This window comes from Ciconia boyciana, chromosome 6 (assembly GCF_034638445.1).
Source record: "Ciconia boyciana chromosome 6, ASM3463844v1, whole genome shotgun sequence".
In the NCBI taxonomy this organism is placed as follows: Eukaryota; Metazoa; Chordata; class Aves; order Ciconiiformes; family Ciconiidae; genus Ciconia; species Ciconia boyciana.
The window spans coordinates 29,120,481-29,134,255 of record NC_132939.1 but is presented as its reverse complement, the minus strand read 5'-3'; the positions used below and the strand labels follow the sequence as shown (position 1 = coordinate 29,134,255).

General features: G+C 39.3%; 1 protein-coding gene across 2 annotated transcripts in view; it reads left to right on the top strand.

The window, feature by feature from the left end:
* INO80 (INO80 complex ATPase subunit) overlaps positions 1–11,903 on the top strand; it is a 68,550-nt gene extending 56,647 nt beyond the window's left edge. For both annotated transcript variants that reach the window (XM_072864140.1, XM_072864141.1), the window contains exons 29-36: positions 1,905–1,977; positions 3,686–3,844; positions 5,189–5,291; positions 5,860–5,948; positions 6,807–6,962; positions 8,060–8,219; positions 9,031–9,249; positions 9,855–11,903. In XM_072864140.1, coding sequence (XP_072720241.1) covers positions 1,905–1,977; positions 3,686–3,844; positions 5,189–5,291; positions 5,860–5,948; positions 6,807–6,962; positions 8,060–8,219; positions 9,031–9,249; positions 9,855–10,072 — 1,177 coding nt within the window. In that variant the 3' untranslated portion in view covers positions 10,073–11,903. The remainder of the gene's footprint in view (positions 1–1,904; positions 1,978–3,685; positions 3,845–5,188; positions 5,292–5,859; positions 5,949–6,806; positions 6,963–8,059; positions 8,220–9,030; positions 9,250–9,854) is intronic.
* Positions 11,904–13,775: the final 1,872 nt, after the last annotated feature.

Sequence of the window (13,775 nt, the reverse complement as noted above, 5' to 3'; positions counted from 1 at the left end):
ATGCAGTACCTTTCTGCCTGTTTCCAGGTGTCAGAAACAGGTTCCTTGCAGGTTATGATGTCCTCCTGGAATCCTGACTCTTCTTCTTGTCCTTCTTCCTGGTCCTTTAACCAAAAGAAGTGAATAAATTTGTTTTTATTCGTGAACAGAATTTGTTTTTATTAATGAATAGAACAACTGAAGAAAAATAATCATTTCGGCAGGAAATCCCTTTGCAATGTAGGTCAGCCAGTCTAAACAAGAATTCCTATTAAAATGTTAGTTGAGTTCCTCTTATACATGATTTACTTATGAGAAATATTTCCAGGAAAAAAAGCCTGACTGAGACTAAACTATCCTGCAGGATATCCTAGCAGGGTGCTGAAAATATATAGCTATGGAATGATAATTTGTTCCTGTAGTCTGTGGCACTGTCCACTTTCTTTCCTTCCCATATGGCATTTCCAGAAGCATTTCACAGCTGGCTGTTCAGGTGACTGTCTATATGCACGTTCCACTATTGTTACAAGAGTGAAAAGATTTCCTGGCCAAGGATTACCTACATTGCGAACAGGCACTTGCTGACTTCTTTGGCTTTGTACCTGCAAGATAAAATCTAGAGATTGACAGCTCGGCTTCAGTTCCTCCCAGCTGTGCATAGCTCAGGGTGGATTTTTGTGCTCTTAGATTTTGGACTGCCGGAAACCTTCTATTTCTAATTTTAGAGTTCTTGGCGCTTTTTTTGTGTGTGTTAATTCATACTTTTCATAATAATTTCTGTTGTCTGTTGTCAATTTCTTTAGAGGGGAAATCTTACCTTGGACCAGAATGGGTTCTTTGAGAGTTTGGTTTTTATGATGCAGCCTTGCCAGTTACTTGTGAATGTCTTGAAGTTTGAGTCCTGAGAAAATAGTCAGTTCTACTTGACCTTCAAGAGTATTGATTCCAAAACCCTTAGTTTTTTCCATTTGTTGAGTTGTGCTAGCATATGTGTAATAGCCTGCAATACACCCACACTTCCTCCAGGAACGGCAAGAAAGACCCTTTAGATTTGATGAGTGGGCTTTCAAGGACAGACTGCCTACACATAGTTAGTCAAGAAGGAAACGTCCCATGCTGCTCATTCAGCAAGAGTTTCTGGTGCTTTACTAATTTTGCATGCGCTAGTGTACGGACAGTGCGATACCAAAAGAACATGGCATTGCACAATGTCTTCTCTTAAGCAGAGGGCCTTGCTCTGTAACTGTCGAAGTACAACATGTCAACCTCTTTGGAGTCCTTACTAGTACTGCTTGCTTTGTTTGTGTCAACCTGTTCACAGATCCATATGGTATTAAACACTTTTAAATATGGCTGACCCCCCAGTGGCACTAGTGAGGTTCACAACCTTAGCAGAAATCCTGATTTCTCTGTTAGCACTTGAGTTTTCATCAGTACTTGGTCATCCTACATATAGACTTGTCTCCTTGTTTGTTCTGTTCAAAGCACCAAATTTAGAACTAAACTTGCGTCTACACAGTTTCAACATTTATTTTTCTTTCTTTATCAATTGAGCATTGTTAAGGCAAGATTTTTTTAACATCGGTCAGTTCTGTGAAACAATAAATTGTTCTTTGTCCATATGAAATCTTAATTTCCAATGTGGGCAAGATAAACAAGCCCTGGTTTGTTTTGATAGAGATTAATAAGCTGCTATTGCAAACTGAATGTTTGCATGTTCCAACAGTCTTGATTTGTAGATTAACTTCTTTCACTCATTCATGTGGGGGTTTTTTTGACTATTAATGAACAGCACAAAATGTTCTGAAGTGTTCGAGTAATAGAAATAGCCCTGATCACTTTATATGGGTCAAAAAATTTACTTCTGTGTTATTTCTTGTTCATCATGCACAAAATAAGGGGTTTTTTTAATCTTTCCTCTACAGGAATGATATTTTTGTGTTCCTGTTAAGCACGAGAGCTGGAGGCTTGGGCATTAACCTTACAGCTGCAGATACGGTAGGTGAAGTTTCGTAAAGTAATACTGAATAAAAAATCGGCTTACTGTGTTTAGTTTTCCATACAAATATTTATTTGCTTTTCCTGCCTTGTATACCTCCAACCACCATTTTCCCCAAGCTGCTCATCTCCTGCCTCCCAGCCTCACAATTTATGTAGGAAAATTGGTCTTTCTGTGTGAAAGTTGGCACTCTCTTAGCCATGCTTATCAATATTTTTTAGTACTGCCGTTCACATAATGAAATTGCACAACCTTGTTTACTTTGCTCATATTTACAATATAGTATTATCTTGATGATAAAGTTGTAGAGTATTGGACACTTGGTACACAGTTTTTGGTTGCAGTTCGAAATACCTTCCTTCTCTCCACATACTTTAGTACCAGAGTCTAGAAAGGAGTTGGATAACTGAAGGGGCCTACAGATGCAAATGACACTTTCATACAGTGAATGCTGTTTCTTGTATGACTGTTTGCTCTTAAGGTTCAGCTGCAAAGGAATCAGTAGAACAGGTATCGGTTACCCTTTTTTCTGTGCACAGAAGAATGAAGCAATGCCTCTAAAAGTACAAAGTCATTTGTAGTTGAATATCGGCTAGTAAGGAAGGATAAATTGCTTCCCCTCTACTCACCCAAGGTGTAAAGGCATACTGATTTAGGTGAATTGCAAAGATTTGCACTCTGGAACAGCTGCCACTAATCACTAGGGAAGGAATACTGACCTACATGAACCATTTATCTCTTCAATAACAGCTGTTCTTGTGCTTCTAACCCAATACCTTGTGTGCATGCAGATTTGACCCCAAGACAGACTGTAATCCTCAGCCACACAGAACTAAAGATCTCTGAATCAAAAATATTACATAATTTTTTAAAAGTACCCCATCATATCTTGCTGTCACTTAAAATAAATTGGAAGAAAGCAAGTATCTGTAGGATTTTCAGGGTTGAAAAGTTCTCTCGATTGAAGTTGCTTCAACAGAGGAAATAAACAGATGGAAGCACAGGCATGCTCCTGCAGGCTCCTTGCACGAGCATTTTTAGTTCTGTGTTTTTGTAACTTTCTGAATACTTTACTTTGCTGTCTAAAATTTTTTTCAATGTTTTTGTTTTGTATGCTTACTGTGCATAAAGTACTTTTGGAATGATAGGGCAGTATGAATGTACTTTTGGAATGATAGGGCAGTATGAATGTAATGTGGCATTTCAGTTTTTTGTAGTAAAAGCACTAGAAGTGTTAGACTAGACTAGACTTTATCCAGGTTTGAAAGAAAAAAAAAATTGGAGTATTACTTTTTATGTGAAATTCTAATTTGTTGGGCTTTTTCTTCTTAAGGTAAGTAACAATAAAATGGGTTCATGATGTGGTTAGCCTATAATTAATTACATGACTGTGATTTAATGTGGTGACAGACTCAGGAATTCTGTGCCTCTGAAGCAGCTTTGTTGAAGAAGATATTAAAGACATTCTGTGGAAGTTGAAACATTCACAGTGTCAATTAGTTTGAACTCATCTGAAATGCAGTGGAAAAGACTTCATAGGACTGGGCAAGGCTAGGCTAATACAGCCTGCAGTGGGGCGGTAATTCTGTGGGGTGTGTAGCAGAACTTTTATTTTTATCAGTATATTGGATTTTTGTTTGTTTAATCACCAGGTGCTCTAAATGTGTGGTCTTATTTACTCCTTTCTGCTCTGGTGTTCCTTTGCAGGTAATTTTCTATGACAGTGATTGGAACCCAACAGTAGACCAGCAAGCCATGGACCGGGCACACAGGCTGGGTCAAACAAAACAAGTCACTGTGTACCGGTTGATATGTAAAGGCACCATTGAGGAGCGCATCTTACAAAGGGCTAAGGAAAAGAGCGAGGTAAGAATAAAGAAATATCTGGAACAAGAAGTTACAGAAATGGTGTCAGAAAACATGTATCAAAACAAGTAAAGAAACAGAAAAAGTGTCTGCAGGGAGGCAGAAGAGAAGCCAAAAGGGAATGTCTTTGTTCAAATAAACAAATCTGTGTTCCTAACACAGCAGCATTACAGCTGCATTATATGAACTAGAAAGAAGCTAATTATTTACACTATGACTTCATGAAAACTATTTCTTATGATGCAATGAAACTACTCAGGCTGCTTTAAGACTAGAGCTTCTGTCTTTGCTGTGTCAGGGCTACTGATTCCTCTCATATTATACTGTTATACCACAGCTGAATTTTTTTTCTAAAGAAATTTGGAAGGTAATCAAGTGAAAATTATTTGAGGTGTGAGGGTTGCCAGAAGAGCTCAGTGTCCTGCAGCATCAAGCACTAAGTGTATTAGAAACTTTAGACCTAATGACACTTTATTGGCAGGAAAAAATTAAGCGGATTCACTTTCTTTGGTAGCAGTAGGTATACTATACACAACATTCAGATGTTTTGTGTACTCAGGGTTTCTTTTAGCTTTTGTCTTAATTAGATGCTGATCGTGGTGCTGCAGCAACTGAAGCATCTCCAGCTGAATGCATTCACATTTCCCTTGTTGAAACTTACCCATTTTCTCTAGGATATTGCTCTAGAGTCACCTGATACCAACCTGCAAATAAAGTGTAGTCTTTTTGCTGGTGATCCAAATTAGCAAAATTGGCTTATGCAAAAGCTTGTTCTCTTTTGCTAAGTTACAACTCTTCTTTGTTATTTGGTTTTGGTTGGTTTTTTTTAAATATAGTTGCAGTAATACAGGTTGCTTAAACTGAGACACGGACTTAATATGGAGATTTAGTTTTCAGTCAAGGAGACTAAAAATATTGTACCCTTTAAGAATGTGATCTGCATGATTCTCTGTGCAGATTACTTGAAAAATTGGACTGGAAATTTATACCTGACAGGAGTACCGCTGTATTTTTTTCTTTTTGTTCAGCAGTGTATTAATACTGTTACCATTTGTTGTTTATTACATGGTGCTTTAGAAGAAGTACAGCTTTGCACAAGGGATGGCAATTTTCTGCTTTCTAGCTTGGTTGCTTTTCATATTTTATACTCTGAATTATACTCTTAATAAATCTTCCTTGAAATTTTGATGCTATCTTTGGTATGATAGAGAAGTTGAGCCAATTCTGACTTAGATGCGCTGGCATCGTTTTTTGACTGGCTTTCAGTGAAAGGTAGTGAGAATGGCTCATGGCTGCTTTGAGTAATTTTTCCTTTTTTTTTCCTCTCTTGTTTTTTCCTTCTAGATCCAACGAATGGTGATTTCAGGTGGCAATTTCAAACCTGACACCTTGAAGCCAAAAGAGGTGGTCAGCCTTCTGCTGGATGATGAGGAACTAGAAAAGAAATGTATGTGAAATCCATGTTGCAGCATTTCCCCCATCTTCTACTTCATTACCTTATGAAAGCTGTGTTTTTATCTCTACGAACACATGTATTGCTGATAACAACTTCTGTTTCCTGGCTCTTTTTGTATTGCCAGCTCTTGTTAGTACAAGCTGGTTTCATATCACTGCTGATCTGAAAGATGAAGTTGTGCAAGAGAGTCATGATGATGTGATAAAGTTTTTATTGGCACTCAGGATCATTACATTGTTCCTGAATGACAGAGCTTTGACAAGAATTATGTAGGTCATGACAAGAAAAGTATTAGTAAAAATGTTGTATTTTCTTATACTTTTGAAGCTGTATTAGAGGTATATGCTTTTATTTTGCTTGAAAGAAGAATTTCAGTGTAAGACTTTTTAGTAATTTGGATACAAGTAGTTTTAATACAGTAGTGTTTTCAATGGGTTTTAGTTTTAATACAGCTGAATTTTCTTCACAGTTCTATTAGAACTAGAATTTCTTGTAAGATTCACAAAAGGATATGAAATATCTTTCCAGTGGTGACAACTCTGTATTTCTTTTCCAACAGTGCGTCAACGTCAAGAAGAGAAGCGACAGCAAGAAGAAACAAATCGTGTGAAGGAACGTAAACGTAAAAGGGAAAAATACGCTGAAAAGGTACTTTGATGCAAAGAGGTTGCCTCTGTCAGTGATAGAGCCGGAAGAGCTTCAGGCTCGCTATTAGGTGGTGTGGAAACATTTTATGCAAAGGCAGTCTAATGAGTAAAGCCTTCTTCCCTTCACCATTAAACATCAATCTGTGGCACTTCCTTATACAGGAGAGGGATATTACAAAATATGTAATGCATAGTTATCTGTATTTTAATGTCATTAGCAACTTGAAAAATAAGGAAGTACTGCATACCCAAACAACACTGTAGATCACCAGTAGTTTACAGACAACAATTTGAGGACTCATGCTTGAAAAAACAAAATGATCAACTGATCATTGTATGGCATATAAAATGGTGACTTAATCAAGATTTTTTCCTGCACGGACAAAAAGGGAATGTGAATGAAACACCAAACGTAGATAAAACCCATATAGCTATGTGGCTTTTGTGGAACAAGGGAAGATCAGTTTGTTTAAAAAAGATAATTAAAACTAGTTTATGAAAATTCTGAATTTTTTGAGACAGGGAGGCTTTGCATTAATTAATTGGAATTTTGTGTAATGGTAAAGAATTTCAAGCTTACTCCAAAAGGTAGTGGAAATCAAAGTAATTTCTGTAAGAGTAATTCTCCATCACTCCAGCCATTTTAGGAAGAAAAAAAAAAACAACCCTACTTAAATCTAAACAAGGAGCCTTTAAGGGATCTGTTACTGTGTCCTTCAGAAACTTGTTTTGGGAAATTCTGGACATGGCATTCCTTGAGTTATAATACTGCATTAGATGTTGAGATTTTTGGGTTGCTTATTCCCTTTCTTCTGTTTTATTGCCTTTTTCATTTGTGGTATTGTTTTATTTATTTCAGAAGAAGAAGGAAGATGAATTGGATGGGAAGAGAAAGAAAGAGGGCATGAACCTTGTGATCCCATTTGTTCCCTCAGCTGATAACTCCAACCTGTCTGCTGATGGGGATGACTCCTTCATTAGTGTAGACTCTGCCATGCCCAGCCCTTTCAGTGAGGTAAGACTCACTGTTGCTTTGAACTGTATACTGTTTCAGTTGTGGCTTTACATCCTGTAAGATTCTTGCTTTCTGTTATTTTAGCTAGTGTAGAACTTTTGAGTATGTGAGGAAGTGAGATGTCTTAAAGGTGAACCATGGAAATGAAAATAATTTATTGAAAATATAACAGCTGTTAATAAGCTGCCTTACAGCTCCTCGTGTTATTTGACATTCCATTATTCCCCTCTTCATTTGCTGTCTGCCTCCGTTTTCTTATGGCGAGTTCATGCCCTGACTCTCCTCCCTTTCAGCCCCTGAAATTTTTCTATTCCTGCCTGCAGTCCCACTTACTTTCTTCCTACCTTTTTCTCCCTTTTTCCTGCCTTTGTCATTCTCACATTTATAACTGTGTGCCTTCTTCCATACCAATACCTTCCATAGCAAGAACAGTCTCTTTCTGCTCCTGAACCAAACAGTATCCCTCAAATAGCTCCTTGACATTCAGTTTCTTTGTACGTACTCCTTACTAGTCTCATCTACATTTCCTTCTCTGCTTCCTTCCTTGCTTCTGATTCTGAATTACTGTGTTTTTCTCCTCTGGAATTTAAATTGTAAATTCTCAGTGGCACACATCTTATTTTCCTTCATCTTTTTGTAAAGAATTGCAAACTGGTTTTGGCAACAAATATATTCTGTTCTATAGATTTCTATGTTGTATTGTTCCCTTATTGACAAAGATTTTTATTAGCATTAGTAGTAGGTTAAGAATCCTATTGTTTTCTCTCTTGCAGTTGAAGATGCACAGTTGAACAGCAGTTTTCTTAAATCTCTGCTGAGCCCATTAGTCTCCTGCTTCTTAACTTAACATCTATTTTCATGAAATGAAATTAAGTAGCGCTGGAGGTCTTTCCTGCTGCTCAGCATGTAAATAGAGGGTGTGGTGTGATTAGGCAGATTATGTATCATGCTGCTAGTCTCACATAGAGAAAATGAGAGAGAACCGAACAAGTACCAATTAATTACTTGTGATTGTGTGTCTTTTAAAGATCTTATTATGTTTGTACCCTTCCCTTTCCTAACCTGAGAAGCTAACAGCTTTGTTCTGTCATGTTTAGATATCCATCAGCAGTGAATTACATATGGGCTCTATCCCTCCCGATGAGAGCAGTAGTGATATGCTTGTGATTGTGGATGATCCAGCTTCTTCCGCACCTCAGTCAAGGGCAACAAACTCTCCTGCTTCCATTACTGGCTCAGTTTCAGATACCATGAATGGTCAGTACTTTTGCCTTGACTTACTACTAACATTTATTAAGCTTTGACTTTGTATGGCTAAGTGATAAATTTTCTGCATTTTAACCAGAGTATATGTATGGTTGGCAAGATTTGGGGAAAAAAAATGCCTTTTCATTGAGAAATTACTTCTGATTTGGTAGGAAATCTGTTTACAGTCTTTCATTCACCACACTTTTCCTCTTTTCTGTGTTAGTTACTCTTAAAAGTTTTGTCCTTTGTTCCTGTGTTATAGAGGGCTCTCCTTCCATTATGTGCATATTGCCAAATTACAGACAACCACAGAACTATTAATCACTAAGCTCTTCCCTGAATTTGCTGTGGGGCTAATAATCAATTCTCTATTTCCAATGGGTGATTGGAACATCTGTAATTTTAAATAATGGCGAATGTTTTTAACTACCATAGTTTTCTACACTGAAATAAGTAGAGCCATAGTTCTTGGTGAGTTTCTTTAGAGATAGCAAATGGAAGAAACTTCATATCTGTCTTCAGGTAAGAAAATACTTCATCCTGAAGTAGAAACCAGAATCCTCCACCTATTTGTGGATTGGGTTCATAATAATAATAAGTAGTTGGAGTTAGTAAGATGTGGTTAATGAAGAGTGAAGTTTATATACATAATTTCTTTTCATGGGATCACTGCTTGCTAACTGTCCATATTAATGTAAATGAACAGTATCAGTTAATAGGAACAGTATTAATGTAAATGGTGGGTAGCTATGATGTATTAATGTGTGAGTCACCAGAAATGCTATAGCAGTTATTGTTTTAACATTCTTTTTTTGTTAAGGTGTTTCAATGCAAGATACACCTCTCACTGGGAGAGGCCAGTCAGGTCGAAGCCGGGGTCGTCCTAAAGGTTCGGGCAGTGGGTCAAAAGGCGGCACTGGGAAAGGCAGAAGCCGGAAATCGATAGCGGGAAGCGCAGCTGCAATGGCAGGTGCCAAAGCAGGGGCAGCGGCAGCCTCTGCAGCGGCATATGCAGCGTACGGGTACAATGTCTCTAAAGGTATGTGGGGAAGGGGAGGCAGCAGACTACCCAGAGTAGAACCAACCACATGAGTTTGGGTGATTGTTGTTCACAGCCTGTCAAAAAATAGATAAAAAGCATTGTATTGTTGGTATCGCTTGTCCATTATGTTCTGAGATCCCAAGCAATACACGATATGACATGGTAATGGTGTGAGAGGATAGCCAGTTTCACTGCAGGTGACCTTGAGAAGCTAGTCCTGCAGAAGTTTTGTCTGCCCTTTGAATTATCTCATACCAAATATTTTTCCTCTTTCTTGTTTTTTATTTTGGTGTCCAGACAAATTGGATAGCATTGTTTATCTCATGGGTATGGCTGTGGCCTTCCTGTATTGCTGTCACATTGAAGTTACAGCATCAGGTTCCAAAATCTGCTAAACTGATGGTGATGGAGCTTCAGCTGAAGGTGGCCCAGGGTGTAACTACAAGATGATTTGTATCTTAAGGACATCTCTCTTCATTAAACTCTCATAAATCATGAATACAGGGTGGTCTTAGGACATTGTTAGTATATTGTTTGTTGTTGGAGAGCCACAAGTGGAATAATATGCTCACATGGCATTTGATTCTCTTTTCCATTGCTAGGCATGTCTGCAAGTAGCCCTCTACAAACAGCAATTATTCGGCCTTCCGGACTTGCAGATTTTGGACCTTCAAGCGCCTCTTCTCCCTTGAGCTCCCCTTTGAGCAAAGGAAACAGTGTTTGTGGGACCCCCAAAAGCTTAAACCTGACCAGCAGTCTCATATCAGAAACTCCAATTCGGAAGCAAAGCAAAGGTGCCCACACCTCAGGTGGTCGGTAGTAATTTTGAACCCCCAAAGCTTGTCTGAACTGTGTTGGCTTTCAGAGTAGACCACCCTGCCAGTTGAAGGCATGCAAATGAATGCCTTGTTGCTGTCCAGCATGTGTGTGAAAAGAAAATCAAAGCACAATGGGAGTGGGTGGTTTATGTGAGCACTTTGATTATGTGTATTCCAAAAAAACTGTCTTTGCAGACACTGCGAGAAGGAGGGAAGGTAGTCTGGGGTAACTGGGAGAGTGTCAGCCTGTGTTTTATTGACATATCTGACAAAGATTCCCAAGAAAGCATCCAGCTACTCCATGCAATATCCTGCAGCTGTGTGTGCTTGAAGTCACACCAATATACTTTCTCTCTTGTAGCTTGAGGTGGAACCCAGTGTTAGTTTTATCCTATGAAATGAGTATCTGAACCCCAGGAGTATCCTGTAGAGTCAGAAGACATTTCCGTACTGGCAGCCGGTCAGTGTACATGCAGGGGTAATTGGGGGCTAAGCTAAAGATGTTGTGTGATCAAAAAAAATCTTGCATTCTTCTAGTGTGGGCCTCTGGGTTCTCTAAAGGTTTGAAATGCAAAGGAAGGTGTCTCAGGTGGTTTCCAGAGAATGGACTCTTTTCAGCACCATCTGTCAGGAACAGGTTCAGAGCTGCAGGATACAGAGAGCACTGACAGGCCTAGTGAGAGCAGCAGCACTGCCTCTGCTTCGTACAGTGGAAGAAACCACAAGCCAGTGGTTTGGTTTGCATTTCAGAGTTCTCATCAGCACAAACACTTGCTGTGTTCAGAATGATTTCTCTCACTTTTGAGGTGTGCAGATCTCTTAAAAGCTTAGAAACAAAGTAAGGCTCTATTTGTACAAATCTCAAGAAGAGGTACAAAGCTGAAGTGCTGAGGAAGCTTTGCTGCTGCTGCTCCTCTCACTGTGCCATAGCAGAGCGTGGTTCTGCAGCTTGCGGTGCTGTGAGGGGAGCAACGGAAAACAGTCCTGAGAGAGAGAGAACTGTGCCATTCCCCCTTCCAGCCAAATCCTGGGAAAAAACCTGTCTTGTATCCCAGCCATCCATTGACTGTTCTTCCAGTGTGTTTTCCCTTCATCTTTGTGATCATCACACATACTAGCTTGGTTGAGTTCACTGCGGTGTGCAGGTACCAGTAGCCGTGTCCCGTAAGGCTGATAGAAGGCAGTGCTGCCAGTGCCCATCTGTGTTCTCATTCTCTGGTTGCTCCTTCCCCGTTCTCAATGCACAACCCCCCCCCATAGCCCCTTGCTTTGCTGTAAGCGTTGTCTGCATTGCACTGAAATTTAGGTGTGGGGCAGTTCTTCTGTCTGACACATTGAATTAAAAGGCTGTTCTGCCGGGGCACTTTCATCCCTTGAGAGAGAAGCAAGTTGAGTTGCAGGCCTGGGCTGTGACAGTGGAAGATGACTTTTTTTATTGTTATAATTTTTTTCCAACCCCAAATCCTTTGCCTGGCGTCCTACAGTGTGGAGCGAGTGCTTCCTGTTGGCTCTGCCTCTAATTTGCACACCTGAAAATAGCAGAACTGAGCTTAGTTAGATTGATTTTTAAACAGATTAGCAGGGGATAATTGAGGGGGAGGTGGTGTTTAATTAACTCATGAAGACTTCCCCCTTCCCCTCCTATTCACATGTATATATGATATTTAGAGGGAATCAGACAAATGCCAAGCCTTTTTTTCTCTTTGAATGTGCTGTCTATTTTTATAACTGAACTTGTACATATGTATAAAGAGAGACACATCTTTCTTTTACTAACTGGAGAAGAAAATCTTAAATAAAATGGAGTGAGATAATTTTATGTAAATCAGTGTCTGTGTTTTTTATGCATATAGCTGTATGAATGAGAGGATTAGGGAAGAGAACATGGAGGGTGTGCACCTGGAAATGCATCTAGAGACACATGCTGCTCAATGTAATGCTCTAGAGTGTCTGCACTCTTCTGAGTATCACGTTTGTAACCTTTTTCAGTTACAGCTGTACACTTATCACATGTCTATATTCACTGATTATCTCGTAATCTGTCTTGGAGTAGGTATGCAGCAGATCACAAGAAAACAGAAGCAAGTATAATATGCTTAATTACATAGTACCTGAACTATGATGGTTGAATTCAATACAGTTGATCATTTTGGGACATCATTCTCTACAGTTTTTTCTTTCTTTTCATTTTTTTTATTTTCAGTGGGAGTTGAAAGGACTTTTTTTGTGTGCAGTCTTGATTTTCAAACTGCTAGACAGTTGCATCAATTTGTAATCCAAAGTGGAGAGAAAAAAAAAAATTGTAACTTGAAAAGATTGCAAAAATGTAATGTGTACTGTTGCATGCTTGTGGTGGTTTAACCCCAGCCAGCAACTAAGCCCCACACAGCTGCTCACTCACTCCCTGCCGGGGGGATGGGGGAGAGAATCAGAAGAGTAAAAGGGAGAAAACTCGTGGGTTGAGATAAAGACAGTTTAATAGGGAAAGCAAAAGCCACGCACACAAGCAAAGCGAAACAAGGAATTCATTCACTACTTCCCATGGGCAGGCAGGTGTTCGGCCATCTCCAGGAAAGCAGGGCTCCGTCACGCATAACGGTTGCTTGGGAAGACAAACGCCATCACTCCAGACATCCCCCTCTTCCTCCTTCTTCCCCCAGCTTTATATGCTGAGCATGACATCATATGGTATGGGATATCCCTTTGGTCAGTTGGGGTCAGCTGTCCCAGCTGTGTCCCCTCCCAGCTCCTTGTGCACCCCCAGCCTCCTCGCTGGTGGGGTGGGGTGAGAGGCAGAAGAGGCCTTGACTCTGTGTAAGCGCTGCTCAGCAGTAACTAAAACATCCCTGTGTTATCAACACTGTTTCCAGCACAAATCCAAAACATCACCCCATACTAGCTGCTATAAGGAAAATTAACTGTATTCCAGCCAAAACCAGTAGAATGCTATACTTTTGGAAGATGAAATTATTGATATTTTAAAAACTGATAATATAAAAATTATATTTAAAGTCATTTAATCTTCAAAAGACATACCAAATGACATCACAAGTTGTGGCAAAAGTAGTGGTAGGCCAGCTGCTTGCAAAACTTGGGTCAGGCTAACAGGAAGATCTAATGTAGCAGTAAAGGAACTGCTAGATCATATCCAGTTCAATTTCTATAAAAAGTTAAATTTAAACAGATGCATTCTTTGTATTATGCATCATAGAAGAACTGAAATTCTGTGACATTAATCAAGGCATTAGGAAGAATTAATGTGATGGCTGTTCTATTCTAATTTCTTGGTTTGGGGAAGGAAGTAGTGCTAGAAAGACAAAGACTGGGAATTTTTTGAAGGAGGTGGAGGTAGTTTTGTGATCAACGCTATGGGGAATGCTTCTATTGAAGTGAGTAAAATGGACATGCACACTGAAGCTTTGTTCCTTGAAATTTCTGTCTGAGCATCTTTTCACTCCGACTGTGTGTTGTGCACTTGTCTTATGGGTTAATGGCAGAGAAAGTCACTTTCCTTTGAGGGATCAAGGTATTTGCTAGTGGCAGAAACAGAATATTGAATGAACTGTTTGTGTTTTAAGCTGGAATGGTGAAATAGACATCAGTATGTTTTGGGGGCTGTAGGGAATGCTGTGTATTCCTCATGCAATTTGATTATAGCATTTTACTCACCAGTTACTACAAAACTGTTAGATACAGTTCACTGAT